The sequence below is a fragment of the Dromiciops gliroides genome, chromosome 2 (genome assembly GCF_019393635.1).
Source record: "Dromiciops gliroides isolate mDroGli1 chromosome 2, mDroGli1.pri, whole genome shotgun sequence".
NCBI classification, from domain to species: Eukaryota; Metazoa; Chordata; class Mammalia; order Microbiotheria; family Microbiotheriidae; genus Dromiciops; species Dromiciops gliroides.
The window spans coordinates 466,467,657-466,492,234 of record NC_057862.1 but is presented as its reverse complement, the minus strand read 5'-3'; the positions used below and the strand labels follow the sequence as shown (position 1 = coordinate 466,492,234).

Here is a 24,578-nt window from a genome sequence, read left to right as displayed (position 1 = left end):
TGGGAATACTCCATATATCACTGTGATATATGGAGTATTCCATGTATGTATGTGTATATATACATACGTGTACATACAAAAATATACACATGTATAGGGTTTTTTTAAAATTAATGAGGGTGTGCAATGATCAACTATGATGGACTTAGCTCTTCTCAGCAATGCAATGATCCAAGACAATTCCAAAAGACTCATGATGGAAAATGTTCTTCACATCCAGGAAAAGAACTATGGAGTCTGAATGAAGATTGAAGCATAGTATTTTTATTATTTTTTTTTCTTTCTTGAAGTTTTTCCCTTTTATTCTGATTTTTCTCTCACAAAATGACTAATGTGGAAATATGTATTAAATGATTGTATATATGTGTGGATATACACACATGCATGAACATGAACACATACATGTATGTACACACATACATATACTCCTCTATCTGATTGTTTGATGTCTTGGGGAGGGGAGAGGGGAGGGAGGATGAAAAATTTGGAACTTAAAATCTTACAAAAATGAATGTTGAAAACTATCTTCACATGTAATTGGGAAAAAATAAAATACGATTACTATGAAAAAAATTAAAAATAAAAATTTAGTATGGGGTATGGAACACTATCCCTTTGTATGTACATATGTATAGTTTTAAAACTTTTATTGAAACACTCCACATATGACTACATATGTATATGTACACACATATAATATATACTTTTTTTTTGCGGGGCAATAAGTGTCAAGTGACTTGCCCAGGGTCACACAGCTAGTAAGTGTCAAGTGTCTGATACCGGATTTGAACTCTGGTCCTCCTGAATCCAGGACCAGTGCTTTTTCCACTGCGCCACCTAGCTGCCCCACATATATATAATTTTAAAAAATTTAATGTGGAGCATGGAACCCTCCATCTCTCTGTATACAAACACACACATACATAGATTGTTTTTTTAATTTTCATTTTATTGGAGCACTCCATATATCATTATATATGTATATTTATATTTTAAAAGAAACATTCCATATAACATTATATATATTTTTTTCAGTTTAATTTTTATTTCATTCTCTCTTTCCCTCCACCAGCTCTCCTACCCACAGAGAAGGCAAGAAACACAATACTCATACATATGAAGTAATGCAAAACATATTTCTACTTTAGCCATGTTATGTAGGGAAAAAGGAAGAAAAACAAAATGGAAAAAATATGCTTCAATCTGCACTCAGAGTTCATCAGTTCTCTTATCACCATATTTTTAAAGGTATTTTTTGGAGGAGGCAGCTAGGTGGCAGAGTAAATAAGAGCCCTGGACCTAAAGTCAGGAAGACCTTAGTTCAAATCCAATCTCAGACATTTATTAGTCTGAGTCAAGTCTCTTAAATTGTCAGTTTCATTTTCCCCATCTGTAAAAATAGAAATAATAATAGTGCCTACCTTCCAGGGATGTTGTAAGGTTAAAAAAAGACAATATTTGCAAAGTACTTTACAAACCTTAAAGAGCTATATAAATGTTAACTATTATGTATTGATGGTTTTACTGTTTTTTTCTTCTTCCTCTTTAAAAAAAAAAAAACCCAAACCATTGCTCTCTAGAAGGGTAGGAAGAAGGGATATGGGGAAAAGATGTCAATAAAATTTATTTTTTAAAAAATGAACATTAAGATGGGGGGAGGAGCACTTCCTAAGGTGGAAAGAAGTCACAAAAAGGGAACACAGTACCTATAGAGAAGGATGCTCCTAGACAATAAGCTCCAATGTAAAGGGGAGTGGTGGCTATAGGATGATTCTGTGTATATTCATTGGTCAGGGTTGGGGGTTTTTTCCAAGCACAAGCAGGTAGAGTCATCACCTGCCTTCCTGGGTCACTGCCCATTTACCTAGTTCTCCGTTGCATCTTGGTTCCCTACCATGTGCAAAGTCCAGGGCAAAGCAATTCTCCCAATTGACCATAATCCATAGGCCTTCTCCAATTCTACTGCCTTCAAATTCATATCACTAAGGCCTAGTGGTCTGGGACAAGGGTGGGCCAGGCTTAGAAGTCATTAGGGGAGGAGAAAGCTAAACTTATTCCAGGAGTTAGATCCTTGCTTCATTGCCTCCTATGAGAAGGATCTTATCTCTGACTCAGTACTCCAAAGAACAAGAACCAAAGACCTTCCTGGAGGCCCATGAGCAGAAGGGAATGGTGGCAGCCCAGCTCCGGGTGTGCATGTGGCTAGGCAGTGTCTTGGACAGCAGTGACCTGGCAAAGACCAGCTATAATGACTTCATCTTCTATGCAAAGACAGTAAGAAGCCTGGCTGAGAATTATAGCCATAGGGTGATGGGCCTGGGAAGGGGGTGGGAAGAGGAGAATTTGTGGGAACAGGGAGGAAGAAGAATGTGAGAGAAGTCTGGGAGGATGAGGTGCCCAAGGAAGGACTGGTTTTTACTAAGAGAATTTTTGAACTGGTGGGGGGAACCTATAGATCATTTTATAGATGAGGAAACTAAAATCTAGATGGAAGTACCTTTCTCAGAGAATGAGGAGTCTTGAATAGGATGAGCAGGAGGTTCTTGGGGACTCAAGGCCAAAGGGAAGGAACTCCCTCCCTCAGACAAAGGAATAAAACTTGGAAAAGTCATTTCCCCTCTTCTGCCCTTCTATCCAGTTAACTCCTACACAGATTTGGGGGAGGTGAGGGTGGATTTGACCTGTGATTTCGTCTCTCCTGAAATGCTCTACACTTTAGAATCTTAGAGATGCCTGGAGAACTGAGAGGGTAGAGTAACTTGAACAGCCAGAATCTCAGACATGAAATTTGAACCCAGGTCATCCTGACTCTAAGGCTGGCTCTCTATCTACTCCACCGTTTGACTCCTGATGCTATACTTCAAGGCCTCTGTATATTCTAACTGGTCCCTGACCTTAGCTTACTGAGTTAGGCCCCCACTACTCCCTGACCCCCCCCACCACCAGCTTTGGCTCTCCTCACACACTCATTTGCCTCTGCCTGTGCCATGCCTACAATGCATTCCTCCTTCCTTTTCATGAAATCCTGCCCTTCCCTTGATTCAAACTATATCTATATTGAATCACCTCCCCTGATACTCAGGACTCCCCTCTACCCAAAGGAATTCTTTCCTTGGCCTCACCATCCCCTCAAACTTGCCTATCTCTTTCCTCCCCTTAAACCTCCATAAAAAGACCTTCATACTCCTTGCTTTCTGGCCTCACCACCTGCTCACCCCTGTTCACCTTGCAATCTGGCATGTGTCCATTGTTTCAAACTCTCCATCCATCTAAAGCCCCTACTATCCTAGCATCTGGTCTCCGTCTGCCTTCGCTCTGCAGCCAGGAGGGAAATTGGGTGGGGAGAGCCCCCAGAGACATATAAAGCTCTTTATAAACCTTAAAGTGTTCTGACAGCGTCAGTTCTTGTTATTGTTTTAAGCACATAATGATATAAGTGCAGTGTAATGGTAAGGGTGCTCTATTTTCAATCAGAGGCTCTGGATTTGAGCCCTATAGCTTTGCTATTTGTTACCTGTTTGCCTTAGAACAAGTTATTTTATTTTTCTAGGGCCCTGGTCTCCTCATCTAAAATGGTGGGGGTGGGGGGAGGGGTGTTTGACTAAATGACCTCTACGGTCCATCCATTCTGGCTCTAAGGATATCATCCTATGACCCCATCTCATATGTATTTGTGTATGTGCCTTATTATGTCTCTCAGTATGAGAACCAAGCCATGTACCAGGGCAAGTGGGGCCCAGAGGGGCTGAAAAACTATCCCAGATTTTCCGATGTCACTGGACACCAGGCTCTCCCCAAGAAGGCCTTCCATGTGCCCCAAGGATGGCGCTGGCAGGGGAGCTGGTTTGTGGAACCCCAGACAAGGTGAGTCTGGCAAAGGATGGAACAGGAAGGACAGTGGGAGTAAGGTGGGATGGGTAGAGGATGAGTCAATGTCCATGGATATATACCACTGACCTTACCCTATCCTGCCCCCGGTGCTGCCCAGCCTCTTATTCAGACCCTTCTGCTGCTCACTATGGGTGATGACCTGGCTATTATACTATGCTCTAGTATATAAACTTTTTCTACTTGTGACCCCTTTTAGCCTGAGAAATTTTTACATAACACCAGGTATATAGGTATATAAAATAGGTATATGTAACCTTTTACTGTTGCCAAATTTTTGCAACCCCCACATTCAGTTACTCCACCCCATATGGGGTCACGACTCACAGTTTAAGAAGCTTTTCTCAATTCTTTTTTTTTGAGGTCGGGGGCAAGGCAATGAGGGTTAAGTGACTTGCCCAGGGTCACACAGCTAGTAAGTATCAAGTGTCTGAGGGCAGATTTGAACTCAGGTCCTCCTGAATCCAGGGCTGGTGCTTTATCCACTACATCACATAGCTGCACCCCTCCCCCCAAGAAGCTTTTCTCTAGTGGAAGATAAAGAGACATGGCAATATGGATATTGAGGATGGCCATGAGACAATCACCCTACCACTGAAGCTAGGGATAGACCTGGCTTTGTCTAGTTGGAACACAAAGCTATAATTAGAAATTCTTTCACCTGGGGCAAAACCAGTAGTGAGGGTAAAAATGGGGGTGGCACTAAAGAGGATAGTCCAATGGGGAGTGGGAGGGACAAGGAAATTGTTACTATGGATAATCTCATCAGGAGAAAGAAGCCCATCCCTCTGCCAGTTCCCAAGGGAATGGAGGGAAAAGTCAATCTCAGAGATGTGTCCAATGGTAACAGACCCCATCTGGTAGCCCAGTGTGGGGCAAGGCTCATGTTGCACAGCATAGGCTGGCAAAGTACCATGAGGCTTTGGGGAGAAAGCACTGTGGATCCTTCTGCCTCAGTTATGACTGAGAAAATTCAGTGAGGACATTATATGAGGCTAAAGGCCAGGGGAAAGGTCGGACCCACAGGATCACAGGCTGGTGAAACAGGTAGAAGTACACGGGTCTGCCCTGCTCACCTCTTCCCTCCAGATTCCTTGTAGACACAGACATCAACCAAAACCAAATATTGGAGGAAGTGTATGAAAACCAGACACGGGACGTTTGGGGAAGTTGGGCTCCAGCAGCCATCCCAAACACTGATATGGTGAGTAAGAGTGGTATCCTCAGAGAAAGGACAGCCAAAGCTAGGCAGAAGATACACATCACGGATTACCACAGTGTGGATGGAATAGAGTAAGGTAGCTAGGAGTGTTGGAGATGGGTGGAATCTTGGATTGCCCTTTCCCTAAATTCCTCAGTTCATTTTCTCCCTACTCATCCCTTCTGCAGATTGGACAGCCTGTGCAGGCCAGGGAAAACATGAAGTGCCCGGAAGGCTGGTCCATCAAGGAAAACTGGAATGTGGAGTTAAACCAGGCAGTGGATAATGAAGGCAGGTCCTGTTTTCATTGGGAACATCTGCCTACTGGAAGGACCCCAGCTCCCAAGATATTGTTATTAAAGACCCTACAGCCTCTTCTAGCTCTAAATCTAAGAGCCTCTAACCAGTCCAACACTGAACGATAGTCTCAGAGCCAGGAGGGATGTATGAATCATTCCATGATTCCACCCCAATAAGAATTAGAAATGTGGGAATCAAGGAGACAGTGTGGTACAGCACTGTGGGAATGTTTCTTAAATATTTCTAGGTCTTTGAATTTAGTTCACTGAGAACTAAGAAACCTGATTTAAAATCCTGACTTTACTCCTAACCACCTGTGTGACTTGGGGATATAAACCAAGTGGGCTGAAGGGCTGAGGGTGCTTTCTAAGGGCTAAAATTCTATATTCTATTTTGCTCTATTATTCCATTCTAGTCTCTTATTTTTTTTTTATTTTATTCCATCTTGAACTGTTCTATGTTCTACTCCATTCTATCCTGTTCCTTTCTGACAAGCTTTAAAAGGAGTCTCCCCTACTACAATTGAAACTCATTTCCTTTGCTTCATTCAGTTTTTTTGTTTTGTTTTGTTTTAGTGAGGCAATTGGGGTTAAGTGACTTGCCCAGGGTCACACAGCTAGTAAGTGTTAAGCATCTGAGGCCGGATTTGAACTCAGGTACTCCTGACTTCAGGACCAGTGCTCTATCCACTGTGCCACCTAGCTGCCCCTGCTTCATTCAGTTTTGATTCAATAAATATTTATTAGAGGCCTACCGTGATCCAGGCACTGTGCTAGGCACAAGGAACACAAAAGACAAAACAAAAACAAACAAAAAACCCCCAACTCCCTGTCCTCAGAGAGCTTACATTCTTTGTGTCCGTGAAGGATGGGGAAAGAACAATAAATACAGAAATAAGTAAATGCAAAGAAATTTCAGGGAGAAGTAGAGCCCAAAAGATTGGGAAGATCAAGAAAAGCTCCTGTAGGTGGTGATACCTAAGCTGAGCTTTGAAAAGAGCTGGGGGTTCTAAGAAACAGAAATGAAGAGGGAATGAGGGAAATTTATTTGTATTCTGCTGCTTATACCTCCAAATACTTCACACTTAGTTATTTCTCCTTTTCTCCAGGGCAAAAAGTCATAGCACTATTAGCCTTTCATAATTTCACAGACTGTTAGAACTGGAGGAGGATTTAGAGCTTATCTACTGCAACTCTCATTTTTCAGGTGTAAAAACTGACATTCCCAATAGAATGTAAGCTCCTTGAGGACAAGGACTGATTTTCATAAGTTCATCTTGTTTTTGTATCCCTAGAACCTAACCAAGTGTCTTCATGCCCTCCCACATGTATATGTGTGGTATATGCATATGCACACATGCATGTGCATGCTCACACACACACACACACAGTCCAAATCTTTGATTATATCAGCGTAGGAAACATCTGGTTTGGAAACTCCTTCCCTGACACCAATTAGATATTCTGCACATGGTGCTGGAAAGTTGCCAGAAGTACTGAGAGTTTAAGTAGTTTGGCTTTGGTCAAACAGTCAGTATACACATGCCACAGGCAGGAGCCATGGTCTTCCTGACTCTGATACCTGCTGTCTATCCATCGTTCATTGCTGCCTCTTGCCTTGCATGTTGTAGGCACTTAACACATGCTTAAAGGTTTGCATTTGTTTGGTTTGCAAACTGAGGCCCAGATGAAAGAAATTGCTTTTCTAAGATCACAAAGGTGGTCAGTGGCAAATCTGGGGCTTAAATCCAAGTCTCCTCACTCCTAGTACTGGGTTCTTTTCAGCTGAATGACCCAGGGCCTGTTTCTTGGCACTTTAATCATTCTGCTTGTCCTCCTCTAAACCTTCCTTCTGTTTTCTACACCTCCCTAGAATTGGGCAGCCAAAAGGCTGATAGGTGCTGCTTCCTACAGGCTGGAAGTATGGTGTGGGGATTCCTCCCTCGGGTATCCCCAAAGCCTGGACTGCTGTGGAGAAGACCTATCATTCCTGGCGCCGGCGCCGCTGGGTGAGACAGAGATGCCAAAACACCGGAGAGCAGACACATGAACAGAAGGTAGCCTCCTCCTGGTATGGGGGCGGGGTTCAAGATTGAGCCAAGAGGGTCTTTATCTCACCCTGTTCCATTTCACCTATTGCCTGGGTTCGAATGCTGCCTTGGAGCCTCTCTGAGCCTCAGTTTTCTCATCTGTAAAATACTACCTTCTTCATAGGATTGCTGCAAAGATCAACTGAAATCATGTATGCGATGCATTTTGCAAATTGTAAAGTAGGTTGTGTAAGACATTTACCTCCACTTCTCTTCATTGTATTGGTATCCTCTCACCCTTTCCTCTTTTCTGTCTTCATATCTTTTCTCTCTCTCTCTCTCTCTCTCTTTTTTTTTTTGTGAGGCAATGAGTGTTAAGTGACTTGTCCAGGGTCACACAGCTAGTAAGTGTTAATTATCTGAGGCAGAATTTGAACTCAGGTCCTCCTGACTCCAGGGCTGATGCTCTATCCACTGTGCCACCCAACTGCCCCTGTCTTCATATCTTTTCATTGCCACTGAGACCTCATTCCCACAACCCCACAGCCTTTCTGTGCTTTGGGCCATCTCTCTCTTAGAGGAGGCCCTCTGGGTTTTGCTGGAACACCAGGGGAAAGAGACTGAACTACTGTTTTAAGTCCCAACAAGTCTCTCTGAGTGAAGCTTCCAGACTGAGTCTCTTCTCTGCCTGCTCACAGCAGTCACCTGCCCTATCTGGGGAAGAGGAAGGCTGGGAATATGGCTCCTTTGGCTCCAAATTTGACCCAGATCCACAACCAGACAGCATGTTCCGCCGCCGCTGCTGGCACCGTAGAATGGTACCCATCGAAGACATCAGTATATCTCCCATCTTCCTTCTGGAAGGATCCTTGGTAAAAGATAATGGACATAATGTTTCTCCTTGCTCCATTCCTTCTCTCCCCCGCAGTTCTAGCCCAAAGCAGAGCACAAATCACACCCTGCCAAGTACAAAGGGGTTAAGGGTGAGAAATGGGCCACAATCAAAGGTGCCCAAGATCCAAGGTATCTAATGCCAACCCTGGCTCCTAAGAGTCCAGGGATCTACCACCAAACCCTACCCTATTCTCAGGCCAGGCCCTTCTCTCATAATACAGCTTCATTGGATTGAGCCTGGGGAAAGTTTATTGTCCTTCATCCCTATGATCCTCAGAGTAGGCCCTGGTTTTGAACCTGGTTCTGGGCAAGTAGGGATCCAGAGAGAGTCTGAGACACTTTGGTGAGAGGCCATCCTGGATGACAGGAAATGGAGAAGAAAATAAAGGATGAGAAGAAACAGAAGGAGGAAGAACAGGGAGAGGTTAAAAAGGAAGAAGAGGATCTCATGACTTCAAAAAAAGCTTTAATGGAGACACGCCAACAACTCAGCATTCCTTTCATCTACTGCATGATCTACAGTGAGCACCTTAGACAGGGGGGCATACCCAAGGGCACCAGAGGTCTGGCTCCTAAACAGCATAAAGGAATAGATGTGTGGTTGAGGGTTAAGGAGACCTAGGAAAGGGGGACAGATATGTGTGACTCCTCTGTGTCACTTCCAGAACCACAGTACTACCAGCTTTTCTGCTATATCTACCAAGCCAGAAACTTGATGTCTAATCACATCCAGACCTTCTCAGGTAAGCACCCTCCTTGCCACTGATCTCTCAGCCCTCTAAGGAACCCAGAACTATAATGACTGTGGAATTCTCTGGAGATCTGACTGTGGGCTGTGCCACTGGGGTGGCTTTACCCAAGGGGCTGAAGTTAGGGCAACTTTCTATGAGGCCAAACCCACCAAGTACAGTTCTTGGGGGACAGGGGTTTGGACCAGTAGAAGCTACAGGTGTTTCCTAACTTTCCAACACTACCACTTAAAAATGGACAAAAGAGCAAATCACCAGATAAATGTGCTCTCTGGGCTAGATGAACTCCTCACTCTTCTTTCTACTTTTTTATTCTCCCTCCTGACCTCCTCTCAACCTATGCCTAGACTCTTCCATTCAGGTGGTCTTCCTACACTATGGGCAGCGCACTAGGACACTAAAGACTTCCCTGGTCCCGACATGGGATCAGACATTGGTCTTTGACCACATTCTACTCTATGAGAAGCCCCAAGATATAGAAGAAAATCCTCCCCTCGTGTGCCTAGAGCTCTGGCAGCTGGACTCCTATGTACGTGGGCAGCCATGAGTTAAGTAGGCATCTCCATTGCTCTTCCTGCAACTCTTGCCTCCGGCGTGGTTTATTCCCATGCCCTTCCTTGAGATGGTGATGATGGTACATGCTGAGTAGATCCCCATCCCAAAGACCAAGGCCCTGTGACTTCTCCCTTGCTTTGTTATGTATCTCAACCCACAGAACCCCAAGAGTCATCCTGCCCATCTCAGTCAATTTTTTAAGGTTCAATTTTCCTATACTCCAGGGCAAGGGGAGCTTGTGGGGGAGGAGCATGTGCTCACCAGTTGTCTGTCTAGATCTTCAAAAGCGAACCCCACCTCTGCTAAGCTGGCATTCCATCAGCAAAGAGGCAGGGGAGGAAGAGGGAGAGATTCTTGCTGCTTTTGAGCTCATCCTAAAGACTGAGGTACTGAGAGTGGCAATTCAGCTGTGAAGGGCCTCATAGCCTCAAACCCCCCAATCCCTTGCACTGGGGAGACAAAAGGCTAAGCTTACTGAATGGGTATGGGGTGGGGGAGTGAGGGTGAGGAATGAGGACTAGGTGTCAGAATACTTTGGTTGCCCCTTGATCTCCTGAGTGGAATAGAATCACAGGTGAAGCATCCTCAAGAGAGCTTCCAGGGACCCAAATAGGCCCTACTTGAGGTGGAGGGGAAACTGGTCTCCACGCCCAGTGAGTTCTTAATGTCTGCCCTACACTCAGGATCCTAGAATTATAGCTAGAGAACTGGAAAGAAGCCTTACAGATCACTCTACTTCGCTCTTCAGATGGTCAGTAACCAGAAATCTCCATTCATGAGTATTCCCTGGAAGAACGGCTACTATACTCTCCCTCCAAACATCCAGCCTTCCTTGAAGAAAACTGCCATTGAGGTGAAAGGGCTGGGGGAATAGGGAATGGATGGGCCTGACAGGTGATAAAAGGAATATCCTTAGGCAGCCAGGAAAAAGGCTCATGATTCACCCCAGGCAGAAGTGACGAGATCATTTAGACCTTCCTTCTCTTCAAACACTCCCTTTGACCTTCCTTATTCCTTTTCTCCACATTTCTTGGATCCCATCTATCTGAAAGGAAGTATGAGAGCTGACATGGGGGAGAAGGGAAGGGGCATGGAAAATCTAATGCTATCTTGCAGGATATGGTGGCACTTAGTTCCATTGGAGGGTAAGGGGTTCATCAAGGTCCACCCTTCAAGGACCCACCAGCCTTCATGAGAGTGAAGAATAATGTCTTCACTGGGATTACTATACATTATTGACCTTCCTGCAATCTATGGTCATGCCAAACCAGCCTTCCCTCTGTTCCTCCTGATTCTGGGTCTTTGCACTGGCCACCTCCTATACCAGAATGCATTCTCTCACCACCACTTCATTGAACTCCTTAATTCCTTCAAGATTCAATTCAAGTACCACCTACACACAAAGCCTTTCTTTCTTTTTTTTTTTTTTTGGCAGGGCAATGAGGGTTAAGTGACTTGCCCAGGGTCACACAGCTAGTAAGTGTCATGTGTCTGAGGTCGGATTTGAACTCAGGTCCTCCTGAATCCAGGGCCGGTTCTCTATCCACTGCGCCACCTAGCTGCCCCTCACAAAGCCTTTCCTAATCTTACCAACCACCTATTTTTTTAAATATAAATTTATTTTGAATAAATTTATATACTTCTGTATATAAATATCTCCTCCTCTAGACTGTAAGCTTCCCTAAGGCAGGAACTGCCATATTGGGCGGGGGGGGGGGGGGAAGCAGTGTTTGTATTAGTAGTGGATATTTAATAAATGTTTGTTGACTGATAGACTGGAACCTCCCCAGAGGCAGGGACCATTTTTGTTTGTTTGTTTGTTTTTTAGTGAGGCAATTGGGGTTAAGTGACTTGCCCAGGGTCACACAGCTAGTAAGTGTTAAGTGTCTGAGGCCGGATTTGAACTCAGGTACTCCTGACTCCAGGGTTGGTGCTCTATCCACTGCGCCACCTAGCTGCCCCAGCAGGGACCATTTCTAATCCAGAGTGTTTTGCATTGTTACTTTGGTACTATACCTGAATTTTACAACAATAGCACCTACTGGTTGAGGAGGAGGAAGGTGGAAGAGTCTAATTATTAATTAAGCATTTATTGAACACTGCCAGTACTCAGCACTGTGCTAGGTACTGTGGAGGATATAAATGAAGTGTATGACATAATCCCTGCCTCAAGGAGTTTGCAACCCAGGAGCAGAGTGCAAATTTAAATACATGAAATGGTTACATGATAACACAAAAATGGAGACATCTGGTTTGAAAATGTACAGGACAGACACTAGAAGTCTTAGGTCAAAGTAGGGAGACCCATCACAAAAGGCTTCAGGGAGGTGGCAGGGCTTGACCTGGGCTGTAAAGGTGGAGGTATGGTAGGTGTTAAATGGGCCACTTTTGGTGGTATTTCCACGAGCCTTGTTTTAGGACTTAATCTGTGTCCCTCTCTCCCCCTTCCCCACACATATGAATAAAACACACCCCTTTGATGTAAAGTTCTGATCTCCACTTTTCCCCAGCTTAATTTCTTCGGGTTTATATAAAGTTACATAAAGTTCCCAGAGCATGACAACCCTCCTATAAAAACATGGATTTGTTTCCTTACTCTGGTCACCTAATACTAGCTCCTTTCCTAGTCCTGTCCTATTCCTTCTTCCTCTGGCAGATCCTAGCTTGGGGGCTACGAAATATCCACAAGGCACACTCTCCCTGGCTACTGGTAGAATGTGGTGGGGAAACTCTGAAGACAGCTCCAATCAAAGATTACCATTCCAACCCCAACTTTCCCCAGGCTGCCCTCCTACTTACTCTGGTAAGGAAGTAAGAGGAGGGGAAGGAAGGTGATCTTATCATGAAATGGGAGAGGAAGAGGGGAAGGGCTCTGATTCTGGAAGAACTGAGGACAGAGGCATGAAGGAAGATGAAACTAGGGATGATGAGTCTTGGGAATGGGCACCAATCTTTCTTATCTGCTGCCTGGTTCCATAGTTCCTGCCTCAGGAGGAAGCATATGCCCCACCCCTGGTGCTGAAAGTGGTCGACCAGCAAAATTTTGGCATCCAGATGGTGGTGGGCCAGACTATTATCTACTGCTTGCATCCATACTTCTGTGACCCCTGGGCTGAAGACTACATACCCCCACGTCTTCCTGGTATGAAACTTTCTTCACTCTGACCTCCTTCCCCTGCCCTTATCCCTTAATCTCTCTGCAAGAAATTGGCTTCATTTTGGGATATGTGCCCCTCCACCACTTCCCAACTGCCTTTTCTCTGTAGCCCCTGACCTCTCCTTAAAGTTCCTTCCCATTCCAGAATGGATCCTTAGGATTACAAAGTCATTCTGACTCCAGAATCAAAGAATATCAGAGCTGCAAGGGATCTTTCCATACCTGAACAGACCTGCTAGCTGGCACCTAGAACCCACTATCTTCCCAAGCAGCCCAATCCACTCCTGTCCAGTTCTAATTATTAGGAGGTTTTTATCCTGGAATCAAGCCTATCTTTGCTTCTTTTACTGGTCTATTTCTGCCTTCTGGGATCAAGCAGAATAAATCCAATCCTTTATTTCCATGTGACAGCCCTTTAAATACTTGCAGACAGCAATCTTGTTGGCCCCAACTGGTTAGTCTTCTTTTTTTTCCAAGCTAAACATTCTCAATTCTATTTCTTTCCCATAGCTATACCCAAGAAGAAGAGACATGTGAGTGAAGGCCATGTTACCCTACTCCTGCATACTTCATGTTCCTTCCTAACCACCAGGGGAGCAGCCTTTGTTTCCCTTTTCCCAGGACCCCAAGGCCCTTCCCTCCCCAAAGTGGATTCAATAAAGTTTTACTGCTTTCATACCAGGGGGTAGGGTCTAAGAAAGAAATTGGAGCTCTTGGGTCCTAATCCCAGACAATCCTTTAGACAATTTGAGGCAAGTCCATTCTCCTTCAAGGCTTCACTTTCATCATGAAAGTGCTTTCACCATTACTTCTACCCCCCCCCTCCACCGCAATTTCCATGGAGTCACTATGGCTAAGAAACCAAAGCTTTTCCAGGCAGGAAGGAGAGGAAAACCTTAGAAAAGGAAGAGGAACAGAGGCAAGCCCTGACCCACCAGCCCCTTCCCTTTTCCTTGGAAGAGATAGCATAGGATGGTGTCCAGGGGACTGGAGTTGGGAGGCAGGAAGACTTGTTCAAATCCTGCCTCAGATACCTACTAGGTAGCCAACTATGGGCATGTCATTTAACCTCTCTGATCAGGTCTTAGTTTCCTTATGTATAAATTGGGGATAATAGCACCTCATAGGGGGCAGCTAGATGGCGCAGTGGTTAAAGCACCGGCCCTGGATTCGGGAGTACCTGAGTTCAGGTCCGGCCTCAGACACTTGACACTTACTAGCTGTGTGATGATGGGCAAGTCACTTAACCCCCATTGCCTTAAAAAAAAAAATAGCACCTCATAGGTGAGGAACTGAGATAATGTATGTAAGATGCTTTGCAAACCTTAAAGTGCTAAATAAATGTGAATTATTTTTGTGAGTTAAGGGGGAGTGCTTTTCTCACCTCTCTCCTTTTCTCCTCCTCTCTCCAGTTTTTTGATTGCAGGAACAGAAGGTTCTTCAGGTCTAGCCATAGTGAGGTAACCTGGATGAAGTCTCCAACCTTGGGAAGTCCAATTAACCAGGGAGCGCATTTTATGAGGGTGGGAACAGGCTGATCCCCAAAAGCTAAGTGTTAAGGTGGTTCTAGCTACCTCATCAAGAAAGGGGTGCAAAAAAAAAAAAAAGAAAGGGGTGCTCTAGGACGGACCCTGCCGTGGTTTGCTGTGTTGGATGCACCTGATAACAATGTTAACTTCATCCCCTTGCCCTGGTAGGAAGAACATGTGCATGAAGTAGATTGGTGGAGCAAGATGTTCTGGGCATCAGGAGAGAGCCCTACAATGTGGAACCACGAAAAGGACTACTATGCTCTGAAGGTGATCTTCACTCCATCCAGGGAACGTCTTGTCCCAGCGTTATTTCACGTGATTACGAGTCATGGTCTAGGACCAAAATTTAGAGCTGGAAGGTACCACAGAGGTCACTGAGTCCAACTCCCTCATTTTACAGATGAGGAAACTAAGGAATAAGTGGGGGCATTGTGACCTTCCCCAAGGTCAAAAAGGTCTTTAAGTGGTAGAATCAGGTTTCAAATTCAAGACCTCCAAAATGCATCACTTTCCAATGTAACATTTTTTCTGCTTTCCAAAATATAAACATATGGATATGTTTATATTTATCTATACATGTGTGTGTATATATATGTATATGTGTATACATACACACACACACACAGAGGGAGAGACAGAGAGAGAATATAATTCTAAGTGAATCATAAACTGAACAAGATATAGTGGTGCAAGACTAAGGTTAGCTCCTACGACCAGTTAAGACAGCTCATCTCCAGCTACCTAAAAATGACTCCCTTCCTCTGTTATTTAACTTTAGCACCAATACTCAAGAATGGCATTTTGGCGGCTCCTCCCTCAAAGGAGATTTAGAACTAGGAGGGATCTTAGAAGTCCTAATAATTTCTCTAAAGGACCATCAAAGAGGTGGAGTTTCTCTCAAGTACCTTTATACCTTTCTCCAGGGCATCCCATTGGAGAAGGGGCCAACGGGGTTGATGGACCTCTCTGCCCCTTCCAGCAGGCACCAAAAATGTAAAAAGAGGGAGCAGCTAGGTGGCACAGTGGATAAAGTACCGGCCCTGGATTCAGGAGGACCTGAGTTCAAATCCAACCTCAGACACTTGACACTTACTAGCTGCGTGGCCCTGGGCAAGTCACTTAACCCTCACTGCCCTGCAAAAAAAAAAAAAAAAAAGTAAAAAGACCCTAAGCTTTAAAATATAATTGGAATTAGTGATTGGTACAAGAGAGGGGGCCCTACATGGAGTGATTTACCCTGGGCCTATGTGAACCTCCTAGAGACAGCCCTGAAAGTTGATGGCTAAAGACAAGCTGGGATAGCACAGGGAACTTAGCAACCATGTCATCTTTGGAAAATGAAGAATAGAGTTCAGGCCCTTGCCTAGGAGGGGTGTCTCAGCTCCCACTGTGCCTTCTAAGTTTTATTCCAACCCATAATCCCAATAAACACACACACACACACACACACACACACACACTCTCTCTCTCTCTCTCTCTCTCTCTCTCTCTCTCTCCCCCCACCAGGTGTATGACTGTGAGTTGGAAGCTGTACCAGATTTCCAAGGCCTGCAGGATTTCTGCCAGACTTTCAACCTCTACAACGGGCAAAAGACTAAAGATAGCCCTGTCGTGGGGGAATTCAAGGTGAGGTTGAACACCAATCTATTTTTCCCCCACTTAATCTTCCCCATTCTTTTATTTCTCCATTTTATAGTTTCCTAGGCCCCAGAAAGTGATTTTTTTTTCCACCAGATGTTAGCTTGATCTCTCTGAAGAAAAAAGCAGGGTGGGCAGAGGGAAGGAATATTTGAGTAGCTGATAAGAATGTAGACATATAGATATTCAGACTTATTTAACCTGACAGGTAGTGTGGTACTATGGAAAGAGCATGGAATATGGAGTCAGAGGGCCTAGGTTCAAATCCTAACTTTGTCACTTCGCTGTGACCTTGTCATGACCTCTGGGCTTCAGATTTCTCCTCTATAAAATGAGGTTGGACTAAATGTCCCCTGAGGTTCCTTCCATCTCTCCATTTATAATCCTACAATGAAGATGTTTGTATTCTCAGTTCTACCCCATGACTACAGTCCCACACAATTCCCTACAAAGCTGGGTACTAGTTTCTGGGGAAAATAAAAATATTATATGGGCTGGAATGAATACAGAGAATCTGAGACCATTCTTCCTCTCAAACCATTAAGTTCTCACTGTGCACCCTTGCTTAATGACCATGGCTCAATCTAACATGACCTGCCCAGAATCATTCTCTTCCTGCCATAGCTACCCCTTCATTCTCTTTGGCATGGCTGGAAAGTACTGCTCTTTGGGGACCAGTGATGCTTAGGCAGCAGACAGCATTTCTTTGCTGGGGATCTGCTTAGCTTTGACACCGCGTCCTAACCCCAACCAGGGCCTTTTCCGGATCTATCCACTTTCTGAGAATCCCAAACAACCCAGCCCTCCACGCCAGTTTCAGAATCTGCCTGAGAAAGAGAGCGGCCCGCAGCAGTGCCTTGTCCGAGTGTATGTAATACGAGCCATCAACCTGCAACCTAAAGACAACAATGGTTTGGTAATACCCAGTAGCTCACCCAATGTCTCCCCTCTCCCTGGGGATCTACCCTCTTCAATGCCATCCCACCCAGGATCTAGTTCACCCAGGGAATTCCCATCACAGTCCTCTAGTAGACTACACACCTTACTATACGAATCCCATGATATTTTCTTTCTTTTTTTTTTGTGGGGGAATGAGGGTTAAGTGACTTGCCCAGGGTCACATAGCTAGTGTCAAGTGTCTGAGGCTGGATTTGAATTCAGGTCCTCCTGAATCCAGGGCCAGTACCTTATCCACTGCACCACCTAGCTGCCCCACCCCCATGATTTCTAATCACCCTAAAGATCCTTCACAGCCAGAGCCTCTTCCCTCTCCTCCCCAATGGCTAGTTCTTGAAATGACCTATTCTTCAGTGTCCCCTTCATCCTGTAACCTGCTGATCAGCTCACCTCCATTTTTGTGCCTATGCCTCTACACCACCAGTGTGACCCTTATGTGATCCTGAAATTGGGCAAGACAGTGTTGGGTAGCCGGCACCATTACAAGCCCAACACTGTGGATCCCATCTTTGGCATGTAAGTTTTCCTCTCTTCCTCCAATTGATCCAATCCTCTTCTAATAATACTCAAACAGTTTTAAGTCCTTTGAGGGCTGGAACGCTTAACCAAAGACCAACCCAGATTGGCCTTCGTTTCTCCCACAATTCCTTGCACATAGCAATAACTTAGTATTTGTTACTAACCCTAACCCTAAATTGGCTCATCAAGTTGTACTCTTCCCTATTGCCAAAACTAGCTTTTCCCACAACTCAGGAACAGATTACAGTCTGCTGCTCCAAGTCAATCTGAAGGAAACTATTTGTGCCCTTACAGGCTACAAGTGAAATGGCCACTGATTATGGAGATAGTAATTAAGGTGATGTCATGTCCCACATATCAAAGATGTTCTCCATCTCTGGTGACAGCAAAATGAAGGGGATTTTGGATTGATGTGCAGACTATGCTGGTAGTGGCAAGATGCTGCCCAGGATTACTAGGAAAACATTTCTAACAGAAGCCCAGACACATGTTTAGCTGGGATAGTGGAGATGTAGTCCTGTCTGGAATGACTTCTAAAGATATTTTCCTGTCCTGGGACTTAGAATTCTATAATCTTGAATCTTCTCCACCCTCCTCCCCTACCCCAGGATGTTTGAACTGAACTGCACCATTCCCCTGGAGAAAGATCTGGAAATCACTCTTTTTGACTTTGACTTAATTTCACCTGATGACAAGATTGGGTCCACAGTCATCGACCTGGAGAATCGGCTCCTATCCAGCTTTGGTGCTCGTTGTGGGCTTCCCAAGTCCTACTGCCTGTGAGAGGAGGGGCCTAATCCCAGGATTCTGGGAAGGTTAAGGGAGGAGTGACAAGTTCCAGACAAGAGAGAGGCAGAGGACTGATTCTCCTGTCACTTCACAGTACAGTCTCTATTGGGTCCCATTTATTGGAGTCCTGCAGCCTGTACTGGGATGAGCTATTGGGATGTTTCTACTTGTTAGCACCCAATCCTTCAGGACCTCTTATCCTAACTTCTGATCCCTAAAACATCCTAACAGCCTTATTCCCATACTCATCTCCCCAGGTCAGGGCCCTTTCAGTGGAGGGACCAGCTAACCCCCAGTCACCTCCTAGAGCGCTATGCCCACAGGAAGGGGCTGCCCCCTCCTGATTTCAGCACTGAGGACTATATCACATTCAACGGGAGGACCTACAAGCTACATCACTTTGGTAAGGAGCAGTACTTTTATCCCCAACCCTATCTAGCCCTTGAAGCCACCAGCACACAAGTAGGGCAATAGATAGCCAAGAAGAAGACAACCTGGAAGAATGAAGCATTCATGAAACTTGAGATTGTAAGGGCAAAGATGGTTCCCAGTGCCCTTTATTTTGATCCCTAAGGGCATCTCTCCTGGGGGGAATAACTTCTCATCACAATATCTTTAGTTTCTACATGGACTCATACTAGCAAGGCCAACTGTGTGAAGCCTAACCATTGTAATCTCTTTGTTCCACACTTCCCAGAACAACATACCCCTCCCATTAAGTACTTAGGTTCTCCAAAAGAGCGCCTGGCATTGTACCTCTTGCAAGCTCAGGGACAGGTACCTGAGCATGTGGAGACTCGAACTCTGTATTCAAACACCCAGCCAGGAATTGACCAGGTATGTGTTGTGGGGAGAGCTTGAATGGACACAGCCTATTTTATGGAAGAGGGAAGGATTAAGTATAAGCATCAAGCAGGGACAGGCAGACACTTCTATTTAGTAAATGTTCCACTGTGTGGGGAGAACACTGATCCATGTACTCATACACAAGTCCATGTAAACACATTTGTGTTTATGTACCTATAATCAGATGGGACTTCAGAGGGGCCTGGCTTTGTTGACACTACCATTATTAGGAACTCAACTCCAAGGGCTCTAAGACTTCTAAAAAGGCACGGTCAGACCATAGGAATAAAGCTCTTATAAATAGGGATAGCAAATACCAACTAGTAATCCTATCTCTGGTTCCAGGGGAAGGTGCAGTTGTGGGTGGACATCTTCCCCCTGCACCTTGGGCCTCCAGGGCCTGCAGTCAACATCAGTCTTCGAAAGGCTAAGGGGTGAGAGTTACGTTTCCCTCTACACATACGTGGCCAGAATAGTCAATTACATACTATTTCACAAGCAACTGGGGGGATATTTTCCCTGCCCCTGATCCCACCTTTGGACACTGAATTTAAATGTTACCCCTCCACCCCAAAGATTCCTCTCCACTATTGGTGATGTGTGGAGATATCCTCCCAACTTGACACCTCTAGACTCAAAGGTGGCCTTGAAGCCAGGCCATCATAGGCTCTTCATGCTCTAGATCTTGAGCCATGGAGAGAAACAGTGAGCCCCTCCCCATGTTCACGGCTCAGTAGCCTGGCCTTAGAATGCAGTAACCATAGGTACGAACTGCGCTGCATCATCTGGGAAACGAGAAATGTGGACCTGCAGGACGTCAGTATAACTGGAGAGAAGATGAGTGACATCTACATCAAGGGGTGAGGGAGTCTGGAGTCGGGAGTGGGGAGGAGAGGGGAAGAGGACCAAGAATTAAGCATGACCAAACATGTCCAAGACCCTCCAAGCTGGACCCCATTCTCCTTAAGTTTCCTGGTCTCTCTCATACTATCTAGGCTCCCCCAATCCTGGAGATAGCACCTTGGCCCTTTCATCCCGTACCCAGCATTGACCTTTTTAAACTAGACCAAAACAATGGAGCCAATGGGTGCATAAAGGAGAATGGGTTGGGGCAGCTAGATGGCGCAGTGGATAGAGCACCGGCCCTGGAGTCAGGAGTACCTGAGTTCCAATCCGGCCTCAGACACTTAACACTTACTAGCTGTGTGACCCTGGGCAAGTCACTTAACCCCAATTGCCTCACCAAAAAAAAAAAAAAAAAAAAAAAAAAAGGAGAATGGGTTGAATGTATGTGAACCTGAGATGGTGCATTTTGGTTACAGATGGATGCATGATATGGAGGATGACATGCAAAAGACAGATATCCACTACCGATCACTTACTGGGTCTGGGAATTTCAACTGGAGGTTCATCTTCACTTTTAACTACCTGCCCACAGAACAGGTCTGCATTCTGAACAAGAAGGTAAGGCACAAAGCTGCAGAAACTGCAACCCTTTCTGGGTTCTGCCAACACATTCAGAAAGGCAGAACGACTCCATCACCCAAACCCTGCCATTGCTTGAGGACAAGGTCTGAATACAGAATGTAACATGGCTTCTGAGAAGCAACTTCTTTTCTTAAGCTGCTCAAACTATCCATTGCTCCCTGTCTTGGCAGAGGATCTCACCTCGTTGTTGATTGATGAAATAAGTACCATTTGCCATGAGTTCCTCCTTCTTTCCCACTCCATACCTCAAAACCCCAACATCCTCCTCCTCTCCCTTGCCCCACTACCACTATCTCCAGTTTTCCGTCAAAGAGGTGGCCCTTCTCCTTGCCAAGGCCTTGTAACCTTGATTCCATTCCTCCCTATCTCCTGTCCCATCTTGTCCCCAATAGCATTCCTTTTCTCAGTTTCTTCAGTTTCCCTATCTACCGGCTACATCATGGCTTTCTACAAACAAATCCAGGTCTTCCCCATTCCTAAAAAAAAAAAAAGAACAGGGCAGCTAGGTGGCACAGTGGTTAAAACGCTGGCCCTGGATTCAGGAGGACCTGAGTTCAAATCTGGCCTCAGACACTTAACACTTACTAGCTGTGTGACCCTGGGCAAGTCACTTAACCCCCATTGCCCTGCCCCCCCCCAAAAAAGAACAAAACCCTCACTTAATCCTACCAAACCTTCAAGCTATTGTCCTATATCTTTCTTCCCTTTCACAGCCAAATTCCTAGAAATATCTAACTACTTTTATTGCCAAATGAAAGCACCCTCCCTCCTCATTCCTTTACAAATATGGCTTCTGACTTTATTATTTCATGGAAACCACTCTCTGAAGTTACCTAAGATCTCTGAATTGCCAAATCCAATGGCTTTTTCTCAGCTCTTATTATTCTTGCAACATCTGACACTGTTAACCACACTCCTCCCTTACTTATATATGTACCTGTTGTCCCCCCCAAAAGAATATAAGCCCCTTAAGCATAGAGTCTATTTCATTTTTGTATCTCTAATATCTAGCATGCTGCCTAGAACATAGTAAATGCTTAATAAATACTTGCTGACTGATTGGATCATCTCCCATTTACACCTAGGAATTTATCTGGAGCCTAGACCCCACAGTGGAGAAGACCCCACCCCGACTTCTAATCCAGGTTTGGGACAATGACAAGTTCCTTTCTGATGACTTTTTAGGTAAGGGACTGAGTTGGGGCCTTGGGACCCTAAGAGCAAAGAAGACACTTTTCTCTGATGGCCTTCTCTCTGGTCTCAGGAATTCTAGAGCTAGACCTGTGTGAAATGCCAACCCCTGCCCGGAGTTCTCATGATTGCACCCTCAACATGATGGAAGAAAAGCCAAAGTGGCCATTTAAGTTCCTCCACAAGCATGTCTCCCTCTTCAGGCAAAAAACCATCACTGGCTGGTGGCCTTGTCAGGTTCTGGATAATGGCAAATGGCGTTTGTCGGTAGGAGTCAGAGAGCTATCCTGTTCAGTACCCTGGGTAGGGGTATTAGGGCTATCTGGCTGCACTATCTGTATCTTGTTTACGAGCAACAAGAGACAAATTCTTTCTATTCCCCTCCCTGGGTCCTAGGAGATCTCAGATTCCTGGTGACTGATCTCATTAAGTCCCTCTCACTCCTTGTGCTGTTTCCAGGGCAAAGTGAAGATGACCCTGGAGGTGCTGACAAAGAAGGAGGCTGAAGAAAGACCAGCTGGCCGAGGCCGCTCCGAACCCAACCAATACCCTACACTTCATGCACCCATGTAAGGGTCACACAAAGAAAAGGCAAAAGCTCCCAAATGCCTTTCATCTTCATTCTGAACTAAAGACCTAACAACCTAGTACCATGGGGAGTCCTGGCAGGCCTATAGGGGGAAAAGATGGAGCTTTTTTCTCATCCCACAGAATAGCCTGGCCAGTTAACACCAAGGACAAAGACAATTATTTTATGCTTTAAAAAAACCTTTTTACTCCAGGTTTCTTCTACCTGAAATTTCTTTTTCCCTCTTCTCTCCCATGCCCACCCCTGGCTTATTATGTATTTCCTGAATTGGGGATGACAGACGGCCAGAAACCTCATTCCTGTGGTTCCTATCACCTTGGCTCAGTATCCGTCACATCTGTTGGAAACGCTACCGCTGGAAATTTACATTCACCTTTTTAATGATGAGCATGTTTTTCATGGTGCTCATCTTTATCTATTCTACTCCTGTAAGTGATGGGAAGTAGGGGGACAGGGAGGGAGAAAGAAAATTGTAGGGTCTTTATCTTCTATCTATAATGGCTCCACAAGAGTAATCCCTTAGTGACTGCCTCCCAGAGGGAGGGAGCCTACAGAGCATCTTAATCCCCATTCTTTTCAGAACTATTTGGCTATGAAGTTGATCAAACCTGAGTTTCGGTTAGTTGGACCTATATCTGAAAAGTTTGAAGAAAATCTCAAAAGGCCACCAACCACCACCCCCAGAGGCTCTTCTACTCAGTCTCACATACTACAGACCCAAGTTGACCATGAAAAATCCACCAACTACTTGGATATTTTTTCTGATCTCCCAACTCCATGAAGGCAATCTACTCCCCTGTGGGACTTTCCTGTCCACATCCCTTCTAGCATCAAACCTTTCTTGATCTCATTGGTTTGAAACCCTGAGGCCTCTAGGGTTATTAAAAAGAAATAAAATTTTAAAATTTTCCTATGTCATCATCTATGGGCTATAGACTGAAAATGGGAGAGCAAATAGCCCAAGTGGTTCATGATTGGCCACTCTGGCCAAGAAATAAAACTCCTAAAAGTGGAACAGAGCTGTGAGAAGACTGAAGAGGAACTTTCCACCCAAATAAAAATGTCTGGTGCCAGAGGGTTTCATTATAAATTCAAGTTATTCAATGATAAGGGGAGTGGTAAAGTAGCAAATGCCAAGTAAAGATGAGTGGCAACTGGCATTATGTGTGCCTGTAACTCCCACTCTTGACAGAATCTAAAGGGTCCAGCTCTGCTTATAAGAAAGAAAAAAAAGCCTGAGTATTAAGAATAGGTACACCATGGGGGCGGCTAGGTGTCACAGTGGATAAAGCATGGGCCCTGGATTCAGGAGTACCTGAGTTCCAATCCAGCCTCAGACACATGACATTTACTAGCTGTGTGACCTTGGGCAAGTCACTTAACCCTCATTGCCCCACCAAAAAAAATGAATAGGTACACCAAAGCTGCTACTGCTACCCCATTAAACTTTCACCCCAAAGAACTTTGCTTTCTTAATTCCCCAGCCAGAAAAGGAGCCAAGCCCACAGAAAGCCCACTCCTGGTGCATACATGTACAAACAAAGGTCTGTGTCAAATATCTCTCTGCCATAGTGTTCTAATTCAAAACAATCTACTTATATGCTTTGCCACACAAGTGTCTCCCTCCTTAACCTCCAAACAGGCTAAAAAGTTACAAAAAATGGTAAACTGGACACCTGATTTCCTATCTTGTTATATCCAGTTAAAACCTACCTTCTCAAAGGCCAAGTGTAATTAAAGCTCTGGGTTACAATTTGGAGACTAATCCCCATCGGGTAGGAATGCTTTTGAGCAGGGTAAGGTTTTTGCCACAGAAGAAAGAGAACCAATACCTTTGAGCAAACAGCTTTCCACTGGAAGAGTACTATCTATAACCCCAACAGAATGACAATTCAGGTATACAGGTTTACTATGGGTTCCTGACAAGAGAAACCTCCAAACCAGCTAAAGCTAACCCTTTGTAGCAGGCCTGCCCAACTTGGAAGAAAGCAGGGAAAGCGGGAGAGGAAACTAAAGATGCTTAAAAGCCTGCATAAACAAACTACCCCAAGGAAGAGGATAAGTACATGTAGCCAAACTTCAGATTCAGTCCCACCTGAGGTTTTATTAATAGGCCTTTGCCCCTAAGCTGTAGGCTGGTGGCTTCATTTGCCACCAGGGATACTAACAACTCCAAGAAAAGGGGCCAGGACTTACAAGTGAAGCCCAGGCCCTTTTCTATCCTGAGATTACTTCTATATGGGACACATTCAAAGT

General features: G+C 44.9%; 1 protein-coding gene across 1 annotated transcript in view; it reads left to right on the top strand.

The window, feature by feature from the left end:
- Window positions 1-23,103, top strand: part of FER1L5 (fer-1 like family member 5) — a 63,881-nt gene extending 40,778 nt beyond the window's left edge. The window contains exons 24-53 of the mRNA XM_043983938.1: window positions 2,116-2,274; window positions 3,701-3,864; window positions 4,978-5,092; window positions 5,278-5,380; window positions 7,303-7,445; window positions 8,117-8,300; window positions 8,678-8,833; window positions 8,978-9,055; window positions 9,409-9,590; window positions 9,841-10,002; window positions 10,365-10,469; window positions 12,273-12,419; window positions 12,596-12,758; window positions 13,284-13,306; window positions 14,186-14,233; window positions 14,471-14,572; window positions 15,812-15,931; window positions 16,698-16,859; window positions 17,325-17,416; window positions 18,028-18,198; window positions 18,466-18,611; window positions 18,906-19,045; window positions 19,400-19,488; window positions 19,819-19,914; window positions 20,377-20,518; window positions 21,628-21,727; window positions 21,807-22,000; window positions 22,193-22,302; window positions 22,603-22,750; window positions 22,903-23,103. Coding sequence (XP_043839873.1) covers window positions 2,116-2,274; window positions 3,701-3,864; window positions 4,978-5,092; window positions 5,278-5,380; window positions 7,303-7,445; window positions 8,117-8,300; window positions 8,678-8,833; window positions 8,978-9,055; window positions 9,409-9,590; window positions 9,841-10,002; window positions 10,365-10,469; window positions 12,273-12,419; window positions 12,596-12,758; window positions 13,284-13,306; window positions 14,186-14,233; window positions 14,471-14,572; window positions 15,812-15,931; window positions 16,698-16,859; window positions 17,325-17,416; window positions 18,028-18,198; window positions 18,466-18,611; window positions 18,906-19,045; window positions 19,400-19,488; window positions 19,819-19,914; window positions 20,377-20,518; window positions 21,628-21,727; window positions 21,807-22,000; window positions 22,193-22,302; window positions 22,603-22,750; window positions 22,903-23,103 — 3,945 coding nt within the window. The remainder of the gene's footprint in view (window positions 1-2,115; window positions 2,275-3,700; window positions 3,865-4,977; window positions 5,093-5,277; window positions 5,381-7,302; window positions 7,446-8,116; window positions 8,301-8,677; window positions 8,834-8,977; window positions 9,056-9,408; window positions 9,591-9,840; window positions 10,003-10,364; window positions 10,470-12,272; window positions 12,420-12,595; window positions 12,759-13,283; window positions 13,307-14,185; window positions 14,234-14,470; window positions 14,573-15,811; window positions 15,932-16,697; window positions 16,860-17,324; window positions 17,417-18,027; window positions 18,199-18,465; window positions 18,612-18,905; window positions 19,046-19,399; window positions 19,489-19,818; window positions 19,915-20,376; window positions 20,519-21,627; window positions 21,728-21,806; window positions 22,001-22,192; window positions 22,303-22,602; window positions 22,751-22,902) is intronic.
- The last annotated feature ends 1,475 nt before the right edge of the window (window positions 23,104-24,578 follow it).